This window comes from Phycodurus eques, chromosome 10 (genome assembly GCF_024500275.1).
Source record: "Phycodurus eques isolate BA_2022a chromosome 10, UOR_Pequ_1.1, whole genome shotgun sequence".
Lineage (NCBI taxonomy): Eukaryota > Metazoa > Chordata > Actinopteri > Syngnathiformes > Syngnathidae > Phycodurus > Phycodurus eques.
Window position 1 is genome coordinate 17,794,156 of NC_084534.1, and position 13,492 is coordinate 17,807,647.

General features: G+C 35.9%; 1 protein-coding gene across 1 annotated transcript in view; it reads left to right on the top strand.

Moving 5' to 3' along the window:
- col2a1b (collagen, type II, alpha 1b) overlaps window positions 1-13,492 on the top strand; it is a 59,697-nt gene that overhangs the window by 15,264 nt on the left and 30,941 nt on the right. The window contains 11 exon segments of the mRNA XM_061687643.1: window positions 483-563; window positions 3,090-3,134; window positions 5,532-5,585; window positions 6,188-6,241; window positions 7,674-7,727; window positions 9,220-9,273; window positions 9,371-9,424; window positions 10,399-10,443; window positions 11,074-11,127; window positions 11,213-11,257; window positions 11,687-11,740. Of these exon segments, the coding sequence (XP_061543627.1) occupies window positions 483-563; window positions 3,090-3,134; window positions 5,532-5,585; window positions 6,188-6,241; window positions 7,674-7,727; window positions 9,220-9,273; window positions 9,371-9,424; window positions 10,399-10,443; window positions 11,074-11,127; window positions 11,213-11,257; window positions 11,687-11,740 (594 nt within the window).

The window sequence follows — 13,492 nt, forward strand, 5'->3', positions numbered from 1 at the left end:
GGAGGACAAATCTGAAATGTTACATACTTTTTGGTGAAATTTATCCACTTGTCTAAAGCAGAAATCTGTGATGCCCTCCCATGTAGGAAAGGAGAGCCACAGTAACCGATGCATTGTTTTTAGCCATTTATTGAACGCTGGGAAAAGACTAAAATGCATAAACACAATGAGGACATTCACACAAATGCTGCTGTCAGCCACAGCTCACACGCCACCCCACCAGACCCCCGCCTCTTAAAGGCACATGCATGTATGCAAGCACTACAGTAGTATTTTCTATGCATTTTATGCTTGTAATTTTTTGGTGTGTTCAAATATGTTTACGTATTTTAAAAGTGTTTTAAGAAGATAAGATGTTTTTTGTATGGTCTCTATATCGCAGATTTTGACCTATTTTAGTGGGTCTGGAACCTATACCCAGCGATGAAACCAGGGTACTGTAATGTTTTATTCTCTAACTCATGATGTCTTTTGTTCTTCAGAATTTTGCTGCTCAGATGGCGGGTGGCTTCGACGAGAAGGCCGGCGGTGGCGCTCAGATGGGCGTGATGCAAGGACCCATGGTGAGCCTTCTTCTTTTTCTTCATATTCTTTCCTTTTGCAAGCGCTCATCAATGTTTCACAAAGCTGCGGGTTTAAAAGAGAGAACAAAAAAACATCTGGGTGCTGACTGACCTGCGGGACCAGAGGAGCTCCACGAGATGGATACCTCGTCATCATGACGGGGATTTAAAATGATCAAGGAGGGTGAGGAAAGAGGAAGGTTTTCAACTAAAGAAGCTTATTCCGCCCGGAAAGGTTTTTGGAAGACGGAATCAAGAGTTCAGGACCAGACCAGCGGCTTTACTTTGGCTCCCAGTCAAGTCTGGAAGAGTGACATTTAATTAAAAAAAAAAAAACATACGCGCTGGACCCCGACTCGACCACACTGTGGAACAACACTGCTACTGAGACCCTCTTAAACGCACTCATACAGTATATGCCGAAGTTATGATATTACAGAGCTCCATTGATAATCCTTAAGCCACGGTGGTCAAGGCTTCCCGCTCCCACTCAAAGGTGACTTTCATTCACTTCTGAGGACCACTGTGCCACATTTATGAGATTTTTTGGGGGGTGATTATTTTAAAGCAGAGCCAAGATGCTGAAAGGGACAGTTATGAGGGCATATGTTTAACTCTCAAAATATTTGAAGAACTTCCATCAATTTCTATCGTGCTTCTGCTTATACTGTAAGAGTCACAGGCAAATTGATGCCAATCCCAATTAACTTTTAGCGAGAGAAGCGGGGTACGACACGGACTGGTTGCCCCAGCTGATTTTGGGCAAAGGAAGCAGGGCAGTGTTTTTTCCTAGATGACTTTTGGCGAGAAAAGTGGGTACACCCTGGACTGGTTGACACCAATCCCACGGCACTGGTAGACTAATAAGCATTCCCGCTTACAATCAAACCTATGGACAATTTAAAATCTTTGTTCCTGTGTCCGTGTCTTCAGTTTTGGAATGTGGAAAAAAGTCAGAATCGAAAAGCCACACAAGGACGGTGAGAACATGCAAAAATGCTGGAGCCGAGATTCAAACCCAGAACCTCAGAATTGTGAGGCAGACATGTTAACCACATTTCTCACCATCCTAGCCATTTAAAGAACTTGCTAACGCTTAATTCCCCACGTCGTTTCACCAAAGTGAGTGTTTGCCTCATCACCTTCACAGAATGTGATTTTTCTCATGTTAAGTGGTCGGGCGTGGGGGGGTTGAGATTGAGGCTGAGCCGAAGAGAAATGAGTCGCAGGAATCTCACCTGCTGCTGCTGAGGGGAATAATTAGACCCGCGTTCATCTTGTTTTTCCTTTCGTGTCGCCGCCTAAAAGAAGTCACGCAGAGTTCAAACATGCCGCTGAACTGTCAACCGTGGAACTGCACAACCAGCGTGGATGACACTGTTGAATTTCAAATGATTTTTTTTACATGTGGAGGTGGTATAGCTTGAGAACCAAAAAGACAAGGTGATTTATAGCCATTAGTGAGCTTCAAATACTGTACTGTACTGTCGCTGCCTGAGATGGTAAAAGTACTCACACTCGGTACTTACCGGTAAGTACAAGTACAGAAACCTGTGTTAAAAAAGACTGGTAAAAATAGTACAATTCTCAAACATAGCCTGCCAAAATGGCATGCGATTATGAAAGTGTGCAGTCATGATAAATAGTCACAGAAAACACATACCCAGCTTCAACTAAATAGCAGCGCTCGCAATACTATGCTAGCATCAGCACAGTAAACAAGCCAATGTTCGCAGCGGCTGCTACGTTGGTAGCATGACTCACTCATTATGGAGTGTTATTATAACACTAAATGGCTTGAAGTTGTATTTTTTTTTAAATTTACAATCAATTAAATCAAGAAGCGGTGATAAACTTACCTCTCAAGCAGAAATTTCGCATCGCTTCTAAATTCTCTAAGCTGCCTGAGGTCTGCTTGCGCTGCTTCTCTTTGCTCGTCTATTGACTAGTTGTTGGCAAACAAGGGATTGGCATTTTTATCAGCAAAGCCCCCGAAGCCCAAGGTAACAGGTCAGCGCAAGGCGTTGAGTGTGCCTGTGAGTGCACGACAAATGACTGACACTTCGTCGGTCACTCCTTGGTTCTCTGAATGGTTGTTTTTCCTCGTGTGCGGTGGAATTCTTAAAAATTTAATTAGAGGTACAAGACGGGGGACAGAGACGGCAGAATTTTTCACAGATTATTTCATCAATGTACTCCTGTCAGGTAATTGTGACAATTTTAACAAATATGACAAAGGGTGTTGTTTTTGAAAATTGCAAACCTTCTCTTTAAGTATATTAACGAAGCATTAAATAACGATGAGATGCCACAAAAAAGAAAAACATAATTGCTCAATTGTGGCATTACTTTATACTGGGAAGTGTGTGTAATATTAAATTAACAGAAGCACCACCACAATTATAATATTGTTGAATAAATACCTCAGTAAGTTTAGTAAAGGTATATGGAATCTTAGCTGGTGTACCTAATCTTATGGATGCTGGAAGATGTTAATTACTGATTGTGTCGTTCCTGTCCTTCCAGGGCCCAATGGGTCCCCGAGGACCACCTGGCCCTACTGGATCTCCTGTAAGTACGCACTGTACAGTATAAACTTTACAGTTCACTTCCCGCCACACACATACACACGATAATTCACAGCAAGAACTGATGAGTGTAACACATAACCCGGACAAACTAGGTGTTTATAAAGCGGCAAATGCGTGGAATACTCCCAGCTGCAAGCTCCAGGGTGTCCCCCCCAAAACACCTGACAAGTTATGTCTCGCTCCCCCGCCCTTGTCTTCTACGCCTCCTCCTCCTCACCTGTAGGCCTCGCAGCTTCCTCTTAGCCTGCAGAGGGAAAACAAACTAAACAGGCGATGCCCGCCGACGGGTCTCTACTTGATATACACTACGTGCTTCCAGGAGGAGGAAAAAATTATTTTGCATTTAAAACTAGGATGGCCCTCAGTAGCGCTCAAAGCACATCTTCAGTTTTGTTGTCAAGATTGAGGCTTGAATCACTGATCAAATAGTCCATGTAAAATCTCATCCAAATGCCCTATACAGTGGTAATTGAGATACAGGTCTCATTTGTTTCGTGACCACGCTCGTAACTCAAAACACTCTGATCGCAAATCATCTTTCCCTATTGCAATGAATGGAAATCCCATTAATCCATTCCAACCCTCCCCCGAAGGAAACAAACATATGGTGTTTGTGTTTTTTAAGAAGGAAAAATAACACTCTATAATATTGTACTTTATAAAAACAGTAATAAAAAAAATAATTAGAATTTAAACAATTCATTCTGTGCATCATGATTTAATGCTGCAATCCAATTCATTGTGTTACTCCTTCTGGTGTGCAATGAAATGCTGTGATATTAGTAATTTTTCGTAGAGGATAAATAATATATTGCTGTTATTGTTACATTATCTTTCTACGTGTATTGCTATTTGTGCTCAAATATCTGTTGCCGCGACCATCAATGCTAAGTGTTTGCACGTCAATCGCGTTTTCCATTTTATGTTAGCATTAAGCTAGTGGGCCATTCTTAAGGCAATGTTCGGTTGTTTTATAATAAACTAACTGCTGCTTATTGTGGAGTGAGTTGAATTGAGTTCACCGCCACCATACAGAACTCGTATCTCAAGTTTCCGCTTGCAAGTCAAGGCAAAACATCCTAATATCTCGACATATGCATTAGTTGAGTCACTCGTATCTCAAGGCACCACTGTATTTACTTTTTTTTTTTTTTTTTTTTTTTAAATGTACCTTCATACAAACTTTAGTACCAGTATTTAATGGGTGTCTCTTGGAGTCATGTGTAATCATGCCAAATATCAAGCAAACAATGGATCATCTTATAATCATATTTGTTTTGTTTATTGTTTTCTTTTTTCTTTTATTTGCAGTATTAGAGGATACATTAGGATCAGTGATTTTAGCTTCTTGTTTTCATTTATTTCTTTTTATTTTATTACAGTGTTAGCGAAAAAAAAGCTGTTTAGCTTCTTAGTTTTCTCATTTTAAATTTTTACTTTTGTTTTCACCTGAATGTTTCCTTTTTTCCCATTTATTTTATTACATTATTAGAGAACATGATCCGTTCTGTTATTTTTATCTTCTTAATTGATTTATTATTTGTATTTTAGTATTTGAATTCATTTTATTTATTTGATTTTATTACACTGTTTTACTCTTTTGTCAATTTTAATTTACGGACTTTTTATTACTTTTATTTTTTTATTTTATGTATTTTTATTTTATTGGAGAATCCTTTAAGACAAGAGCTTATGAGCTCATGATTGTTTTGTATCCATACAGTATGAGAGAATACATTCGCTCAGTAATGTTTAGCTTCTTAATTTACATTTTTACTTTTACTTTTTTAAATTTTTTATTATAGTACTAAAGAACACATTGCATGGGATCGGTACTATTTAGCTTTAGTTTATTGTTTTATTTGACTTTATTACGCATTTTATTATTTTGAGTAATTTCAGTTTTTTTTATTATATTATATTGATATTTATTATATTATTTTTTTATGTATTACTTTCATTTTATAGTTTCATTACTTTTACTTGTATTTATTTTTTTATTACAGTATTAGAGAACACATGATATCAGTCATCTTTAGCTTCTAAATTTTCCTTTGTACTATTAATTCTATTTTATTTATTTTAGCAAAGTATTACAGAACACATTAGGATCATTTAATTTAGCGCCTTAATTCTTTTTGAATTGTATGTATTTGCATTTTTACTTGTGGTATTTATTTATTGTTTCTTTAATTTTTATTTTATTAAAATAAATCAAAGAGATTAGTCATTTTTAATCATCTTATTTTAATAAGCTTATCATGATGTAATAACTGTAATTCTGATTCTAATTTTAATTCAAATTTATTTAATGAGGATAAGTGGGACAGAAAATGGATGCATTTTTTAAATGTCTTCCTCTCCTTCCCTCCTATAGGGCCCTCAAGGATTCCAAGGCAGCCATGGAGAGGCTGGAGAACCCGGACAAGCTGTGAGTGTCATTCCCACCTCTGCATACATTATGCTATATCAATATATCATCTCACTATATATCATCGCTATGAATGCAAAATGGTCCTTCATTCTATTCATCCACCTATTTGCTGTTCCTCCCTACTGGCATTTTCTAAAAACAAATTCAACATTTTTCTCCACTTATGAGTCAAAGCTGAGCTCCTGACAGTGTGCACAAGTGGCCATGTGCAGATTGTGATAACATCTGTTTCTCTTTTATGGATTTATTCATGTAGACAAACCCTCGCTGCAGTTTGAGTTCACTTTCTGCTTCATCCTCCCATTTATTTACCCCTAATGAAGCTTCCAGAAATCACAAACCCTGCCCAGTACCAATCCCTCAGCAGGTAGATTGAATTTGAGGGCTGTGCTAATCTTCCCCTGTGGAGTTTGGGATTATTTTGCGTTTCCCCCTTAACACCGCATAATTATGTGTGATTAAAAGCAATGCTCGCCAACTGGGAAAAGTTCGACCAGCGCACTGAGGGGACTCGTGTGGACCGCGTGCTTGTGAAGTAAAGACACAATGCCGATGGTATCTTGGTATCATACCTGTGTTCGTTTCCTCGTCATTCACAGGGCGCCATGGGACCCCGTGGACCCCCTGGACCCTCTGGAAAACCTGGAGATGACGTGAGTGTGTAAAAGTTACTAATGAAAGGCAAACAATTTGGCTTGCTTTAATTCAGATTCAGAGCGATATGTTGATAGTTACTTTAGTCACATTTCCACTCAGCGTTCCAGGAACTTTGACCTCTTGGTATTTGTAGTTCCAGGAACTAAAATGTTCCAATCAGGCTCAGAATTTCAGCCCCTGCACCCTAAAGTATAAATTTATCAGTGTCTTTTTTTATTCTAACTAATTACTTTGGAACTAAATTTAGACCCTAGTTCCAGCAGTCGAAACGCACAATGGTCCTACAAAAGTTCCTAGTTTCATCATAAAGTCCCTGCAGTTAGTTTGCACTTTTAGTGAACGAAAGTTTTAAAATGACCTCAAATGTTGTAAGAAATTAAAAAAGAAGAAGTTTTGTTTAATTCCTTTATAACTGTTTGTATATTTTTCTGAATTTTTATTTTTTTGGGTAATTATTATTATTAATTATTAAAATGGCCTGAAATATTATCAGGAGTAAAATAACTACTTTTTGATTACTTGTTTTTGCAATTATTTTTGTATGTAATGCTTTTAAAGTTTTTGGTCATCTTAAGTTTTTTTTATTGTTTTAATTATTAGTTTGTTGTTATTATTAATGAATATTAAAATTCCCTAAGATGTTATGAGGAATAAAAGCAGGACTTTTTTATTTGAATATTTTAAAAATAATTTTATATATGTTTACTATCTTATGTATTTTCAGAATTATTTTTACATATCTTTCATTTGTGAATTTCGTTAGATAATATTTTTTAATCGGTTTCTTCTTATTAATAAATATTAATATGGCATGAAATGTTATGAGGAATCCAAAAAGCACTTATTTATTTGATTATTTTTGTTTTGTTTCTGTAATTGTTTGAATATTATTTGTAATGATTTAAATGTATGTTTATTTAATATTTTATGTATTTAGAACTTTAGATGTCACAGTCTGAAAACTATTTTACTTAATTTTAATTTTTAAATTTTTAATTTTTTTATTTATTTCCTTATTTTTTTTATTTTATTTTTTTTACAAATTTTGACTTGGGAATTTGATTGAATATTATTTTGTCCTCAAAGTTTCAACCTATTTTAAGGCTGAAGGCAACATGTTAAACTGTGTGAGAGTATCACGAATCACGTGATCATTTATTATCGGAAACCTCATCGTTGTACTTATTTTTCAATTAAGCATTTTCCACAATCCATATCATTAATGTTCCTGACTCATGCGTTGACATAGAGATGTCATTCTCTATTTAGCCACTCGATGGCAGCAGACATTTGATGTCACTATATACGCACTCGGAGCACTACTTGCCCAATAATTACAATAATTATAAGAAGCAGCACTGTACAAAGGCTCACAAAATGTGTAGTATTTCTAATTCCTTCTTTTTTACATTTTTGTATATGATTTAGGGTGAGGCTGGCAAATCTGGAAAATCAGGCGAGCGTGGACCTTCTGGACCGCAGGTGAGTGTGACATTACAGTTCTTAACTGCAGGTGGCTGGGGGCACCTATTATAAGAGTGATCCCCAACCAGGGTGCTTATGAGAGATCATCAGGAGCCGCTGTGGAGAATTATCCAATTCCACTTAATGTGTTCCAAAATTACAAATATATCTCGCGACGTGACAGTGACTTCCACGAGACGGCAGAAGGTCCAATTAACCTGTGTATCCACCTATTGCCATTCAGACGAGTGAATAATAGCTTCTTATTCAGCTAAACAGCCCCATATTTCACACCGAGTAAATATATTTGTGAATAATTTGAGACGGGATCATCATTATTTCAGTATTCATACGTTCTGTGACATTTTTGTTTGGTTGTGTGTCGTGACATTTTTCCAACGTAGAACAGGTGCCTTGGCTCAGTAAAGGTTGGGAAAAACTGTATCGGAGCAAGTTGTCTTTTGGGAGGGGAGGCCTTTATTTGTATGAACACATTTTGGAATAACATTCAACAATTTTATCGGCATATGAGTCAATATAGCTAAAAAGTGCCTTTGGTGTCCTCATCAGAATCACTCAGTCATCATAAAAATGTCACAGAATAATGAAACTCTGAGGTCTTATTATAAGTTACCAAACATGATGTGTGTGGTTGGGTGCGGTCAAGCTTAACATGTCCACTTTATCATAGTGAAATATCAATTGATTGGCTGGCAACCAGTTCAGGGTGTACCCCGCCCGATGACAGCTGGGATTGGCTCCAGCACGCCCGCGACCCTAGTGAGGAGAAGCGGCTCAGAAAATGGATGGATGGATGGATGGATGGATAAAAAGAGAAAAAAAAAAAAAGAGAGAAATTCTAAATATATTTGTTAAACAGTACACAGTCATTTTGTTAACTGAATCATGTAGCTAAATCGAGGTCCACCACGCATTCATTAAATGATGACATTAGCCAAAAATCTTAAAAGCTTAGATAGTTTGCTCTTTGCATATGGCTGCCTGCAGTTAATTTATTAATAAGTGTTGGTGCTTGACCTGTATGCATTTCTAACATTGTAACTCTACTTAATGCAATGAATACAGTATGAAGTTAAATGGAAAATTGCAACTATTGAGAGTGAAATGGGAAAGTCTCAAAGATCATATTGACTCATATTACAACTTATGTCAGGTGTGTTTGAATGTAAATACAAAGGACTGATAGACACAACATTTTGGAGTGACACTTTGTCAGGGTCTTTTGCCAAAGCCATTTTGATGAAACAAAAAAATATTTTTGAAGACTCCACCCTTCGGTTGATCAGTCTGCTTTGTTAGGTGTTTCTGTTTTGGTTAGCGACAGAGACCAAATGCAGTTATGTCATTCATGCCCACATGTAAACAAACTATCAGTGTATAAACGGAGGGTTTTTTTGTTGTTGGTTTTTTCGAATGGAAAAAAGCATCTATGTGAGGTAGGCGTTCATTTGTCAGCCCCTGACCACCTCACATGTTGTCTGCTTTGCAGGGAGCTCGCGGATTTCCCGGAACGCCCGGCCTGCCTGGCATCAAGGGACATCGAGTGAGTGCGCTTGGTCTTCTTCATTCTTTCCAACAAGAAAAATTTAATATATTTTTAATTGTTCATTAATAATGTTTTCTTCTGTCTGTTGGTCTAGGGATACCCTGGTCTTGATGGTACTAAGGGAGAGACCGGTGCTCTTGGGTCAAAGGTATGATCTATTACATTTATTGAATCTTGATGACCCCACTATATATTACGAAGGAGTATTAGAAAAAAAACATCCTAATTAAAGCCTTAAGAATGTAAATTTTCTTTGTGAGAATAAAGTTGTATTTTTCAAGATTTTCTAGAAAAGAAAAGGCAATACAAATGTCATTTTAAAGAAATACATTCAATTTCTTGTTCAAGTTTGACTTTTTTTCTTGAAAAAAATTGTAAAGCAAAATAGCATTATGAATTTTTCTCTGAGAGAAATTACATTTCTTTTGTGGAAAAAAATACGTTTTATCTAAAATACAAATCTGAATTTTTTTATCCTGATTTTGTTTTTGTTGAAAATAAGTTTTTTTTTATCTCAGAAAATGACTTTTTTTTTCTAAAAAAAAAAAAAAAAAAAAAAAAGAAAGAAAATGAATAATCAAATATTAATTACTTTATCCTAAAAAATAGAACTTTATTTTTGTTAAATTATTACTTTTGTTGTCAGAGAGAAATCTGCTGTTTTTATAAATGTGAATTTTTGTAAAATGTAACTTTCTGAAACAAAATGAAGCATTTTTTTTATTATCCAAAATATTTGACTTTATTTTCATTCTATAATGACCTTTTGTCAGGAAACTTTTTCTTCTAAAAAATCTGAATATTGTTCTAAAAAATATGTTAAATATTCAAATGTATTAAAAACATATGTTTTTTTTATTTTATAAGATTAAACCTTTCTTGAGAATATGCAACTTTTTTTTTACGATATTTTATTTTTGTAATATTACATCAGAAACAAAATTACCATTTGTTTAAAAAAAATCTGACTTCATCTCAAAGAACATCATACATGATCTAAAAAAAGATGGATTTGAAAGAAAGAAAGAAAATCTGTACAATTGTGGGGGCGGGGCGTTGTTAACTGTATAAAATCCACATTTAAAAAAAATAATGATGATGATGTTAACTTCCTGTGTGCAGGGAGAGTCTGGTGCTCCTGGAGAGAGCGGCGCTCCTGGACCAATGGTATGTATGTTTACATTATATACCTCAACTTGTGAGTTTTCCGAGATACAAGCTATGAATTTGGCAGATGCTTGTTTAGAGCTGCTTTTTGACACTTCCAGTTGAAGTTTACTTTCCAACTAAACATAAACCAGAGAGTATTACCAGGGGACATATAAACAAACAAACATTCACACGCACACGGGTAATTTAGAGTTTTCTATTAACCTACCATTAATGTTTTTGGGATGTGGGAGGAAACCAGAGTATCCGGAGAAAATCCATGCAGGCACGGGGAGAACATCCACACAGGTGTGGCCGTATTTGAACCCTGGTCCTCAGAACTGTGAGACAGATTTGCTAACCAGGGCATGTAATCATGATGCACAAATTACTGTATGTTTTTATCATACAATACTGGGGTTCTATTACTAAACATGTCAATTAAATTTCACTGGAATAGCTGGGATAGGCTCCTTGTGAGGATAAGCGGCTTGGAAAATGGATGGATGGAAAAAAATATTTGAGATTCGAGTGTTTTCCGATATGAGCGTGGTCACGGAACGAATTAACGTACATCAAGGCACAACTGTACTGTATACCAAATGTGTATAGGTCCCAGTGTTAATGACACCATTATGACCTCCACAGGGACCTCGAGGTCTGCCCGGGGAGAGAGGTCGCCCTGGACCCAGTGGCGTTGCTGTGAGTGCCTAAATAATGAAGCTTTATTCAGATAACAATATTTCATGTAACGTGCTGACTTTGTGGTTCCTTTTGTTTATTCTAGGGTGCCCGTGGTAATGATGGTTTGCCCGGTCCTGCTGGTCCCCCGGTAGGTATCCAATGTTTAAAACGTCCTTGTTCATCCTTAGTCTTTGTTTTTAAAGTTGGAAACTTTACACTGGAATCAACGGGCATACTGTATAATATCGCCGTCCAATGGAAAGCTTGCATTAAAAGATAGTTCGTAAGTTGTATTGCTTTTTAGTCCAATCAGACTCAAGTCATTTTCGTCGTTGGATAAATAGACAAACACTTTGGGAATTTTTATTTATTTTTTTAAATGGCACGCATTTCATAACATTTATTTTATTGGCGGACTTTAAAAAAAGAACCGAAAACATTTCCATTTACATTTACAAAATGTGGTGCCTGATTTTCATTGGAGCGCATCGAAAAGTAACAAGAAAGGAATTAAGGTGAATATTTTTTTAAAAAGAAATCCCATAAATTGTTTTCTTTTTTTTTGTTCCTTGCGTAGGGCCCGGTCGGTCCTTCTGGAGCTCCCGGCTTCCCTGGTTCTCCTGGTTCAAAGGTCAGTCTCACAGTTAGCTGAACAACTTCCTTTTCGTTTATTGTCACTTTGTGTCATAGCGGACGGACCAATTGGCTCTGGAACATTTTACCACGCAAATGAACATTTAAATTTCATGTTGACACGGTAATGAATAACATTCAATGAAAATATCACAGTTTTTTGGGGGCGGGGTGGGGGAAGATCACTGTTAATAAAATATATTTTATTCACATTAAATCAGATGAAATAAATTACAATAATATTCAATAAAATAAACTCAAATAAAAATAACTTAAATGAAATTAAAGTATTTTAACTACATTTTAATTACAAAATTAAATTATTAAATACAATAAAATGTTATTAAATGTATTAAATTAAGCAATAAAACCAAACATTTTATTTTTATTTTAAATCAGATAAGATAAATTATTAAATCAAACAAAATCAAATAAAATTAAACTAAATCAAATTAAGTTGATTCAAAGAGTATTAAATATTTTTTCGTTAAAATAAAATGTATTAAATAAAATAAAAGCATTCAAATTAAATTAAACTACCCTAGATTTCTTCAAATAAAACAATATTAAATCAGATTAAAGCAAATCAACTGTAAAAAATAAAATGTTATTATTAAATGAAATTGTACATATTGTATTAAATGATACATGGACTGCACTTATATAACAATGCAATGAAATACAATTAAATCAAATACAATTGAATTAAATTAAATCCTATTTAGTGAAATTAAATCACATTTAATGAAATTACAATTACTTACAGAAAATTACATTCATTCCTTTTAGATAGATTAAGAGAGGCCTGTAAAAATGATGGCAGCTGGGGGGAGTTTATGGAATGGAAACGATCCAGAAGCAGATGACAGTCTCTTGTAGGAAAACCTCAAAATGGTCTAATTTATAGAGAAGGGAACCTTTTCTTTTAGCATTTTGCCCACTTAACCTGCAATCTGTGTTTACAGCAAATACTTGCGCTACTTTAACCCCCCCAAAAAAGAGATTTGTATCTATTTCTTTCAAGGTTTTGTCTACAGTCTAATACACAGACAAATTGTAACAATTGGGGTCTATTCGTATCTAGTCAAGGAATTCAGATCGGACAGAGCTTACGTTAGGAACAAGTGGTCAAGCTTTGAAATGAGAGAAAGCTGTGCTGCATTGAAAAGCGCTTTAAAAGCAGCCATCTGTGTGGAAACTTGGACTGAGGGTCTCATTTCCCCCCCAACTCTGATTTATTCATCCGGAATGTGCAGACAGTCTCGGCGAGCTGGAGCTGCTTCACGGGCCTCGGTATTGATGCTCTGCCGTCTTTTCATTCTTTTGGGAATTCACAAATGGAATATCTCTTTGGAAAATCTGGCAGTCATGGAGGCAGTTTTAATGTCTGCGACCTTTTGTGCAGCTTAATTTTGCGCTCTGTGTGTCCCATGTGAAGACTGTTAAAATTCTAATACACCGATCGCCGATCCTTAAGAAGTCCTTAATTAGATTTTCCAAAATAAAGGCTTTAATTATCCTTAAACATGACACTTTATCCTTGAAACCGTTGCTCAGAGGTCTTAAAAATGTCTCTTTTTCAAATTTTGTATGATGGATTAGGCAACTAGCAAGCTCCTGCCAACATGCTGACGTTGGTAGAATAAATCGCCATTTTGAAGGCTATTCCATACTCCAAAACTCACAAAATTTACATTCGGAATTCGTTGCGGGCGTGATTCCCAAAGTTTGGCTCATTAGCAGCTCCCCG